The 12,554-nt window shown below is 37.9% G+C and overlaps 1 protein-coding gene across 1 annotated transcript in view; it reads right to left on the reverse strand.

Annotated features, from left to right (window-relative positions):
• Positions 1-250: 250 nt before the first annotated feature.
• Positions 251-12,554, reverse strand: part of Vegfd (vascular endothelial growth factor D) — a 35,083-nt gene continuing 22,779 nt past the window's right edge. Inside the window, exons 3-7 of the mRNA XM_027946517.2 lie at positions 12,127-12,317; positions 8,986-9,134; positions 7,181-7,281; positions 1,691-1,886; positions 251-867 (exon numbers count right to left, since the gene is read on the reverse strand). Of these exons, the coding sequence (XP_027802318.1) occupies positions 741-867; positions 1,691-1,886; positions 7,181-7,281; positions 8,986-9,134; positions 12,127-12,317 (764 nt within the window). The 3' untranslated portion in view covers positions 251-740. The remainder of the gene's footprint in view (positions 868-1,690; positions 1,887-7,180; positions 7,282-8,985; positions 9,135-12,126; positions 12,318-12,554) is intronic.

The raw sequence follows: 12,554 nt of genomic DNA on the forward strand, positions 1-12,554 counted from the left end.
CACAAAATTTTAGTCAGGCATGGTGGAACATGCCTGTAATCCCAGCAACACAGGAGGCTGAAGCAGGAGGATTGCAAGATTGAAGCCAGCCTCAGCAATTTAGCAAGGCCCTAAGCAACTTAGCAACACCCTGTTTCAAAATAAAAAATAAAAAGGGCTGGGGATGTGGCTCAGTTGTTAGGTGTCCCTGGGTTCAATCCAGGTATCAAACCAAACCAAACAAAACAAAACACAAAATTCTATGGCTTGAATAATGGTGTTTATTTCCTTTAAATACCCTTAAATATGAAACATCAGACAGTAGTTCTCTAAACTCAAAAACTACAAGCTGGTCAGGAATTAGAAATTCAGTGCTGATCATACAAATGAAATTCTGCATAAGAAAGAATCAGATAATTCACAAAAGTTGCACTAAGCAAAGGACTCAGCCGCTGCAGTTTTCCTCATCTGCTCTGAGTAATCAATCACATGGTACCTGTCATTCCATGACAAGCAAACCTTTCTCATGCACCAAAACTTGGGTTCCTCGGGAGCCCTCTTCTCCATTCTTGGATGTGCAGAGGTATGTGCAGCTAGAAGTCATCTGTAAATGAACCAGGAAATTCTCAGCTGGTGTCAATGGAAGGCTGGTTTGGATTCACTGTGGCACTATGTAAAATAGGGGAATGACAGTGACAGCAATTTGGCAAAGCAGCATGATATTTAAAATGACAGGGATGGGGAACTGGAGCAAAGTTGAATCAAGGATTCTCTTGACTGTGGAGTCCCTGGGCAGCTCTTTTCTCCTTTGGAAAGCGACAATGTTTTGCACATGCTGGTTTTCCACTTGCACATGTTCTGGTGTGAAAAGGGCACCAGTCCTCACAGCTGTAGCCAAAGAAAGTAAAGAAGAGAATTTAGAATCAAGGATGGAGTTCAAAGGACTAACTCTGTTCTGATTTAATTAAATTTTCAAAGGAAATTTTTCAGACGTGTATTTAAAATGTCAATATAAAATCCTGAATGGTTTCCCACATATATTCGAAATTTACTAAGGCCCAGCGGATAACCTCTAACTGTTCTATTCATCAATAAATTTCTTGCTTACATAAATCCAGCGACATCCACGTAATCGAAGAAAGAACAAACAAATACATTTGGACATATATAGTGAAAAAGAGGTCGAACTTCCCTTCCCCCAGTGATTGTTTAAAACTTGTCCATTTAGTTTTTACTTAAGAACTATCAACCTAGCAGGGTGCGGTGGTGGCGCATGCCTGTAATCCCAGCAGCTCGGGAGGCTGAGGCAGGAGGACTACAAGTTCAAAGCCAGCCTCAGCAATGGCGAGGCTCTAAGCAACTCAGTGAGACCCTGTCTCTAAATAAAATACAGATTATGGCTGGGGATGTGGCTCAGTAATCTAGTGCCCCTGAGTTCAATCCCCGGTTACCCCCCCCCAAAAAAAAAAAACTATCAACTCTTGATAGCAAGCAGAATTTTCCTAATTTCACAATTTATCATCCCTCTGTGTACTTTCACTTAATCCTTAGTTGCCAAACCTCTGTCCTACTATCAAAAAGGAACTTGGGCATTGAGAAAAAAAATTAGCTTAATATGGAATCCCATCAAATAAAAAATGGCATTTGCATTAAATGTTGCTAAGTCAGGTTAAAGCAAAAGCAAAAAAAAAAAAAAAAAAAAGCCATTGACCTGCAGGTGTCTGGGTGAAATATCTTGTGCTTCTGGCAGCAGCTCTCCAGACTTTCTTTGCATTCAAAGCAACTGCAGTTTTCTGGGTGCTGGATGAGATTTCTGGGACACGGTGTTTTACAGACACACTCGCAACGATCTTCATCAAATTTCATGTGTGGTGCACAGAGAGCCGGTTCCTGGAGATGAGATTGATCTAAACAGAAACAAAGTCTTCCTTAGATAGCTGTGGCCTGCATAACGTGATCACCAAACTTTGTCACAGATTCTACATCATCCATAACTTGGATTCACCCAATCCCCTTTCCTATACATTTTTGTCTTTAATTTTTTTCACAAGGTGAAGGAAATTCATCTCTGATTTCATAGGACAAACACAGAATTCTTGTCTTTCTTAGGTTTGTTATTTTTAAAAAATACACATCACAAACTGAATATTTTTAAGATATATTTAAGGATTTTTAGATTGGTGGCTTGTTGAAAATGTAAGCTTCCACAATCAAGAATTAGTGATAAAGCCTGGGGCTGTAGCTCAGTGGCAGAGCGCTTGCCTAGCATGTGTGAGGCATTGGGTTTGATCCTCAGCATCACATAAAAATAAATAAATATAATGAAGGTATTGTATCCATCTACAACTAAAACAAAAAAAAATTAAGAAATATACATCAGAACTTTCAGACCAAGCATGGTAACAATGATGTATTTCCTCAGCACAGATAACTACATTGATATAAAAGATATACCAGTGACCATGAACTTTGATTTCACAGATGTTTGCTAGAAGACACACTCAGCCAAAAAGAAGGCTCTGAGAAGTCTGTGACACTCTCAGCTGACAGATACTTCCAGAAGATGTACAAAACCTCTGGAGACCGCTACTTCATTTCCACGTCTAATCAGCAAATTGAAATTCATTGCAAAAAAAAAAAATGAAAGAGACAGAAACTTTAGAAGAATGTAACCTTGTCACATTGGCATTCTTGAAGGTTTGGAGGAAAATCCACAATTCTTCCCTAAATCTGCTTCTTTCCCAGGTTACCTTGTTTCAAAAATTGCAGCATCATTCTGGACTCACCGGCTATACTGAGTTTGACCACCATGTCCCATTTCCCAGAACTTGCTCATTGTTTTCATCACCACTGCCACTTCCATAATTCAGTCAGTGCCTTTTTTTCTTGTGTAGATGGCTGTCATTCATCTCACCACCACAAGTTTTATCAAACACAAATCTAGCCACATCATTCCTCTGCTTTCAATGCCTTAAAAGTTCTCCTGTCTCAATAGAAGCCAAATTTCCCACCAGGAATATAAAACTCTCCATGAACTAGACCCTCATAACCTCCCAGACTTATAATTTGACATATACCCTGTGCTCCATCCATATCAAATTCCAGTTCTTCTTATTTCTCTGATATGCCAGAGTCTCTCAGGCGTTTGTCATTGTTCTTACTCTGCTAATTCCCTGATATCTTTCCCAACATCTGCGAGTTTAGCTAAGTGCCCTGACCCTGTGCATATTTCCATTCTGTCCCTAGTCCTTCCTTACACTAATTACATTAGTCTGTTTATTTCTGTTTCTCCCATTAAGTAAAATATCATGGAGATTATTAGGGATCAGGTCTCATGGTTTTGGTCAAAACAAACAACAACAAAAATAACAGGCACTCAATAACACATCTGTTGGATTTATTTGGTGTAACAAAAAGGTCCTTAAAAACCTATGTAGCATTTCAAGATATTAATAAAACTAGATATTTGATCATTAATGACATACCAAAATAACAACCTCATGTCAATCAGGGTTATGATTTTTACTTCTAATTGATGGTGTTTTAGAAATTATGTAAAGTGAGTGTCTGGGATAACTCCATTCAGAATTTTGTGAAGAGGAAAATAGTGCATTGTATAAGCCATAGGCCAATGAGGCAGATGTCACTTTGGGGTAAGATGTACTTGACAGATAACAGTGAAGTGCGGAAAAGATTTGCATTGATCACTAGGTGGCAGCAGATATACACTCAGAACACTTGATCCAGGACCAACTCCATTCTTGGACAGGGTGGCTTAGGGACAAACACACACCACACTCACACACATACCCATAAGTTGTTGGTTGAACTTTAGCAAATTATGTGACGTAAATAGTCTTTACATGGGACTGGGGTTGTGGCTCAGTGGTGGGGCGCTGGCCCAGCACTTGCGGGGCGCTGGGTGCGATTTTCAGCACCACATAAAAAAAGTGAAATAAAGGTATTGTGTCCAACTACAACTAAAACAAAATATAAATAAATAAATAGTCTTTACATCCTTAGAGGCAAGTTAAAAGGAACAGAAGCCAGCTGCAGGTGAACAGGGTGGAACAGCAACTAGTTGAGGAAGATACCCTGAAGTATTGTATATTGATTTCCATATCTAGGGAGCTTGATGCTGGGTCACCCATGTGTTCTGTCCTCAGCCTTGTTTCATTTATCTTTTTTTTTTTTTGCAATATACTGATGGAATTTTTCAAAATTGAAATTGTGGCTTTTTGAGAAAGGAAGGGACACATTGTATATTTTACAATACAGAATCGATACCTTGTTTTTCTTTTAAGTTTAGAACAATGACCTGAATCTAACAATATAAAATTAAATTGTGCTTGGATTCACTAACTCAATTGCACTTGTCTGGCGGGAAGAAGAATCATTGCAGAAAAGACAAATAGACTTAACAGCCACTTATGTGAAAAAGATGTTTGGTGCCGGGTGCAGTGGCACACACCTGTTATCCCAATGGCTCGGGAGGTTGAAATAGGAGAATCGGGAGTTCAAAATCAGCCTCAGCAAAAGAGAGGTGCTAAGCAATCCAGTGAGACCCTGTCTCTAAATAAAATCCAAAATAGAGCTGGGGATGTGGCTCAGTGGTCAAGTGCCCCTGAGTTCAATCCCTGGGAGATATATATATATATATACACACAGTTAGATCAGTATATGTCATCATTTTGGTGGGACCACTGGAGAAATGAACATGAACTTAGCCTGCATAAGGGAGTTGTGAGAGATGAAAACTAGAAGTGATTGTGATCTCATCCACCTGTATCTTCACTTCCATTATTGCTATAACTTCACAAAAGTTCTTCCTTCCTTTCCTGCCCAAGTCAACTCATCCTCTTCTCGCTGTTGCTGATTTGATTTTGTTAAAATTCTAGTGGGTGCTGTCACTCCCCTGCTTGGACCATTTGGTGGTTTTCCTTTGACCTTAGCATCCCACCCAAGCTCTTCCAGCAGACATTCACAAGGTCCTTTCACACCACCCTTGTAAGCCTCCCCAGCTTTCTCTCTCACATCTGGCCAATACTCCCACTTCATACTGCATATCTTCAGCACCCTTGATGTGAGTGCTATGTTCTCTCACCTCCAGCCCAAATGCCTATATCCCCCCTGCTCAGACCAGTTCTCTCCTTCCCCACTACTCTTTCCACCCTCAACGCTTGTGTACCCAATGAATCCTTCTCCAGGAATGACCTCTAGAAAAAAAGAAGCTGCTTCACTAAGGTTAAGTCCCCTACTGTGGCAGACCATAACCATGACCAGTCCATCAGGCCCGTTCCTTCACCTGCCTATTTAAGACATCCCTGGCAAAGGGGTTCCAGCTTCAACTCCCTGTAGGATCGGTTGACATCTCTTAGCAACTGCATTGCCATCCATATATCTTTTCCCTTTAAGGCATTCATTGTACCTGCATAAAAACCACCTGCCTGTAAAACTGTCTCGGAGGCAGAATTGGGAAAACCACGACTAGAACAGCTCTGAGCTGTGTGTGTGTGTGTGTGTGTGTGTGTGTGTGTGTATATATATATATATATATATATATATATATATATATATATATTGCTACTGCTTCCCACAATAACTTTCTAACGCTATTAAAAAATGAGTCGCACAGAGAAAGAATCAGATTGGTTTGACATGGTTTTGTAGGGTAAAAGCTGAACAAATGAGTTGATGCTGTAGAGCTGGGCTATTCACAAGATAGCTCTGGGCCATATGTGGCTGTTGAGCATGAAATGAAGGGTCTGAATTGAGAGGTGCTGAAAGTGTAGCACACATATGGGATTTCAAAGGCTTAGCACAAGGAATGTAGGGTGTCTTGTTAATATGTTTTCTATTGGCTGCATGTTAGAATAGTACTGTTTTGAATATATTGGATTAACTAATATATATTAAAATGAGTGGCACCTGTTTCTTTCTACCTCTTTAATATGAGCAACAAAAAACTAAAGTTACATACGTGACTTTCATCATATTCCATTTTACTGGAGACAGAGAAAGATTCAAGTTCAATATAGCAATAGGAATGTGGGCATTCCTTAGTGCTTTCTTGGTGGGTGCTGAGTTTCCCCATAACTGATCCATATTCTGGCAGAGGATGGCTGAACAGTTGGTGGGAAGGGTGTCAAGAACATTCCAGATCTGCATAGGCGTTTAAAGTACATGAACCCTAAGTTTACCTCACACCCTAGGTTGAGCTTTCATGAAAACATTTAGAAGGGAGCCAAGAGATAGGACAATAGAAATTAAGTTGCTATTTACAGCTTCTTCTTAAAGTCTTAGCATTTACTCCTTAATATTCTTGCTTCTAGATCATAGTTTAAAACAAGCAAGATTTAAATTGTATGATTCCTTGTGATCCCCCCACCCCCCAGTGGAACCATGTCAAGCTCTCTGGGAAATAAATTTTAAAAGCATTTATTTTCAGTCATATGTTCATCATCAAAAATCAGCATTACAGAATATGAACAATGACAATAGCCTATCTCACTTTGTTCTCAGTTCATCTCAGCACCATATCCATGTTTTGCTTTTATTTTGCTCTAGTTCCAAAAACGTTTTCCCTTATTCCCCATTTTTTTAAATTATTTGGCATGTTTTTGCATGATGCAGTTGAAGGAAACCAAGCCCAAGATTACTTTATGTTCCTGTGAGACTTTCATACAAATGAATTAGTTAACTGTGGTTGACTAGTGTTTAGTTCTGAAGTAGTTGTCATTAAAATTTTGAATCCAGTGCTTTGGGATAATGTAATCACTTTTGGCTTTTCTTTGAGATTAAAAAGCAGAGTGATGAATTGGTGGACTCACTCATTACATGATCACAACACAGAGGGCTCCGGAATCTGACCGCTTCTATCATTCTTGGCTATGTGACCTTGAGGAAAATATAAGACATCTTGGTGTGCCCATTTTGAATTGCAAAAAAGAAATTATATGGGACTGGGGTTGTGGCTCTTGCCTAGCACTGGGTCCAATCCTCAGCACCACATAAAAACAAATAAATAAAATAAAAGTATTGTGTTCATCTACAACTAAAAAAAAAATTTTTAAAGAAATAATAATAAACGTGAAGATATATAAGATTATGACATTGCTGAGTCATAGTAAGTACTCAATAAAGTTCATTGCTACTGCTTATATTTTTAATACTATTATTATGTCACTATTGCTATCATTACCTTCTGTTCCAGCAAGTGGATTCTCTTCCTGTAAAACACATTTACATTTGTTGTTATCCCATTGCATATCCATAGGACAGAGCTTCTTGGACTGGGGACAGCTAGGAAAAGAAAACAATAAACCAGATTTAAAAGTTTTCAAGAGTAATCATAATTTTGGAACATGAAATAAATTTCTGAGTCATGGACAGTTAAGGGTTTTAAAATTTTAAGCAAGACGTGGTGGTGCACGCCTGTAATCCCAGCTACTCTAGAAACTGAGGCATAAAGATCCCAAGTTGGAGGCCAGCCTCAGCAATTTAGAGAGACTCTCAGCAACTTAGTGAGACTCTCAGCAACTTAGCAAGACCCTATCTCAAAATAAAAATAAAAAGGGGCTGAGAATACAGCTCAGTGGTAAAGTGCCCCAGATTCCATCCCCAGTATAGCAAAATAAATAAATAAATAAATATTTTTAAAAATTTGTTGTTTTATTTTTAATCTGTTATACAGGAGTGTTTGAGACCTACTGTATTACATAGCATGGTGACTACAGTGAATAATGGACTGTATATTTCAAAATTGCTAAGAGTAAATTTCAAATGTTTTCACCACCCCAAATAATAATGTGAGAAGATTTTAAAGAGCTTAATTCATATTTATGAACTATATCTTATAACATAGTAATTCTACAATTATAAATATTCAGTTGGGAAACCTTTAGAAACCAAGCTGTAATTTAGAAACGTTATTAAACTCTTATAAAAGATGGTTGTTAAAACTATGCAAATTATAGCTGTCAACAGTTTATTTACCAAAAGCAAATATTGTTCTCACATAGCTTCTAAGATTACTTTCTTTAAAATAGAGAGAGGAACATTGGCCAGGACAGCAGAAACAGCTTGAGAATGAATGTTCCTTTTCCATGAGCTCTGTCTTCTGCTTGAAAGACAGAAGGGGGCCCATGGCTCAGCATAAACTAGCATATAATCCCCAGCTCGCTCATTCACTCATTCTACTCACACAATATGTCCACTGTTTTACATCTGCAGAATGTATCTCACTTATTTCATCTTTCATTCAATGTTTTTGCAATTTTCCCTTCAATGCTCTATATTGAATCCTTTTTTTCCTCCAAAATCAATAATCCTTACCTTTGGTTTCAGAACATTTCAATGTCATAATTTGTTTTATAAAGAGTCACAGGTTATTCTCAATAAATTCAAAGTCAAATTAACTTTTTTGCATGTATATTGGAAACTTGTTTCATTCACCAGTGTCTAAGTCAATTATCTCTAATTTGTTTTAACTTAAAAGAAAAATTTTCCATTTGGAAATCTTTGAGGGAAACATTAGAAAATTGGAAAACTCATATGCTGAAAGTTTTGCCACCTCCCAGTGACTCCAGAAATCCTTTTCATTTTTTCTTTTTCATTTCAGGACTTGAATATACAAATAGCGTGAAATGAATTTTATTTCATGCTTGTTTTGGAATGCTGGGACACACGCCAAATTTGAGGCTGTAGTAGTTTTATAACTGCATTAGACTTTACACATAGGAACAAAGAACTGACAAGAACCAAGGTGTCTACAAGTAGCCATGTTGAGTTCATAACCACCAGCCACATTGGTTCTACCACATCTAACACCTAATAAAAAATACATTTTCCAAATTGTTACTATCAATAGATCTTAGTTTTAAGTTGAAAGATAAAAAAAAAAAACTTTAAGAAAAAAAATGATGCCTCTGTAATTAATGAAGTATTCTCCATACACAGCTTTGGCAAAAGCACGAACAAGCATAATTAAGTACAAGAAAGTCTTACCGATCTTCTTCTGGGATCTGGATGGATCTTCTGATAATTGAATATGGGTGGCGGGGGGCTGTTGGCAAGCACTTGCAACCTGTATGATTGGCAACTTTAACAGGCACTAAGTCAGGCACTGATGTCAGAGGCACCGATATCTCAAAGAGCTATAGCAGAAAAAGATAATCATAATGTGTAGATTATTGTATTTTATAGATTATTTTTATTTAAATTTATACATAATCTGCATTTTTGCCTTTGTCATTTGTAGTGGTGACTTCATCAAAGTTGTACATTAAGAGTGGAACTAAGAATGATAAGGGATGGTACAATACTGGGCTGGGAGTCAGGAGACCGGATACTAATCCAACTTTATGAAGTGTCTTCATTTTTTTTTTCAAATCTCTTAACATTTTGGTGTCACTGTACCCTCATGAAATGGTACTATTAGTTCCTATACTTGCTTTAAATTTGAATATAAATTGTAGAATTAAATGAGATTGAAATATGAAGATTATTTAAGATCTTGGTGGATTAGATCATTATTCAAACTACCTATCCCCTCATATACTATCTCTGATGAAGAAATAGTTTCTTGTCTCTTGACTTTGGACTTGGCCACGTCACTTGCTTTAGCCAATGGAATGTTAGAAGACATGACACAAGTGCACACTGGAACTGTACATGCTTGGTGGGGCTTGTTTTCTCATGCTTATACTTTTGGCATAAGAAGAATAAGATCTGGCAGACTTGCGGGTCCAAGAGATGAGAGACACAAGAAGTACATCTGGGCTTACAATGCAGCTCAGAGTTAAGCCCAGCAGAGACCACCCTAAACCAAATGGACCTCAGATATACAAATGAGAATAACTCATTATGTTCAAAGTCATTGAGTTTCAGGGTGTTTGTTATATAGCAGTGTGAATTAATGGCTCACATAAGATCATAATGCCCCCCAAATTCTTATAGCTCACATGTACATCATTCTTTCTGTGTCTGTATGCCAGGCTGTATTATAAGTACTTATATATTAATTTATTTGCCCCTTATTAAAATCATTATGGGGTAGGGTTTTATTATCCTTATCCTACAGATGAAGGAACAGATAGCCAAAGAGTTTATATAACTTTCCAGAGTAGTTCTATGATGGGTGAATGAACTTGATTTTAATGCACATCCATTCAATCACCGTCCCATGTTGTTCTTACTGTATACCGTATTCATTTATTTACTGTGTTTCTAATAGGTTGTTCACATAATCCATAACTTTGGGGTGAGAGGTAGTTCTTTCAAAGTATTAAAATGTTCACATATGCATGTTTGGAAAGAAAACCTGCTGTACACTTACACTTAAGGACATTCTTTAATCATTTGTTGAGTACAACAGTCAAAATAAAGGGCTCCATCTTCTATTAAGTGGAAACAATCCATTAAGGTTGTGTTTATTCTGACCTCTAACATGTAATGGAACTTGCATGAGACTAAGCAAGAGTGTTTTCAGAGTGTTTACTTTGCATAAGCTTCATCTTCTTGCACAATTTTCAGCTATGCTCTGAGGAATAACATAATCATGAACTAAGCCCTCTTTCATTATGCAAGCTTTGTTTTACTAAAAGCTGATGCTCAGCCATGCTTTATGTCATTTTTTTTTGTAATTGTCAAATGGCAGAAATCAGATTTTCACAAGTTCCAAGATTCTGTAAAAGTATTTTGAAAAAGAAACTCTCCAGTTTCAATCCTATTTTAGAGGGTAGAAGGAACAAAATTATGATAAGTTAGCCTATTTACAGAACAAATAAGATAATTGCCTAACATGAATATATTTGGTGCCTGTAGAATTTTATTGTACTACTTCTTTGCAAGATCATGAAAAAAAGAGATTATATTGGCAAATGTGACAAATAAATATATTAACATGTGAGGAATTTACAACAGGACAGAAGGAATGTAGTTTTATTTACAGCTTTTGGGTAATGTTTTCCTAAATTTGTTACTACAATTCTCAAAGGCAACATTTACTCCATTTTACAACAATGTGGTAGCCACAGAAAGTATCCTTATCTGCTGGACAAAGGGGATCTTATACAAAGGAGAGGGGGGAATATTTCTTTCGTGGGGACTGCAGAAATTGATTTTCAGGTTCTTTTGTACTAGACATTCTCGCTTTGCTGATCCCAGGTGCTTTACCATTTCTTCTCTCTTCCTTCAACTCTGTCTATGCCCTTCATTAAACTCTTGTCAGTCACTCCATTTGAGCAACACAGAACTAACACAAGATGATGCAGCTTCTGCTTTTAACATCCTGTTCAAGTGACTTCCAGATGATTTTCTGGTTCTTGACATTATAGTACAAGAAATAAGAGTTCAGGCTATGGAATCCCATAAATCTGAGTATGAAGCTAGGCGTGGTGGTATACGCCTGTAATTCCAGCAGTTTGGAAGGCGGAGGAAGGAGGATCATGAGTTCAAAGCCAGCCTCAGCAACAGTGGGGCATTTAAGTGACTCAGTGAGAACCAGTCTCTAAATAAAATATTAAAAAGGGCTGGAGGACTGGGGTTGTGGCTTAGTGGCAGAGTGCTTGCCTAGCATGTGTGAGGCATTGGGTTCGATTCTCAGCACCACATAAAAATAAATAAAAATAAAGGCATAAAAAAAGGGCTGGGGACATGGTTCAGTGGTTAAACACCCCTAGGTTCCATCCCTGGTACCAAATATATATATATATATATATGAATTCCATCTCTGACATTCATCAGCTGTGTAACTTTGGATAAGTAATTTATCTCTCTGAGGTTTGGTTTTTTCATCTATAAAACAGGATAAGAATCCAGGCATTGTGGTGCACGCCTGTGATCCCAGCAACTTGGGAGGCTGAGACAAAATGATTGCAAGTTCAAGACCAGCCTCTGCAATTTGAGACCCTGTCTTGAAATAAAAAATCTTTAAAAAGGGCTAGGGATGTAGCTCTGTGGTAAAATATCCCTGGGTTAGATGCCCCCAGTATCAAAAAAAAAAAAAGAGGATAAAATACCCTTTAATTTGTTTGGAGGATTAAATGAGATTATTAAGCATGGTACTTGGCCACAAGGTCATCAATGGCTACCAATGAGACCATCATCAGGGCATTGGAGAGGGCACACTTGCTAACGTCCCCATACCTGTTTGGAAACGTAAGAGGTGCTCGTGTTCATACAGATGAGGCTTTCTTCATTGCAGCAGCCACCACATCGGAACACATTCACGCAAGGGGGCTTGAAGAACGTGTTGGTACTCTTCCCCAGCTCATTGGCAACCTCCACGCATGTCTCTCTAGGGCTGCACTGGGTTCTTTGCCACTCCTCATCGATAACTGTAGAGAGAAAGCTCATTGGGGCCAGCAGATGAAATGACCCTGACATGCCAACACATGCCAGGGTGATGCTTTCGTAGCTTTTCTGCTTATTGTACTACATGGGAATTTTTTGGTCAGGTTTTTAAGCAAAGATTATGAAAAAATATTAAACCCCTAATCTGTGTTCTTTCCCATTTATACTATACATTTCATAGAATATTTTATTTCCCTTTGGGGACGTACACCGTGTCCCAT

The sequence above is a fragment of the Marmota flaviventris genome, chromosome X (genome assembly GCF_047511675.1).
Source record: "Marmota flaviventris isolate mMarFla1 chromosome X, mMarFla1.hap1, whole genome shotgun sequence".
In the NCBI taxonomy this organism is placed as follows: Eukaryota; Metazoa; Chordata; class Mammalia; order Rodentia; family Sciuridae; genus Marmota; species Marmota flaviventris.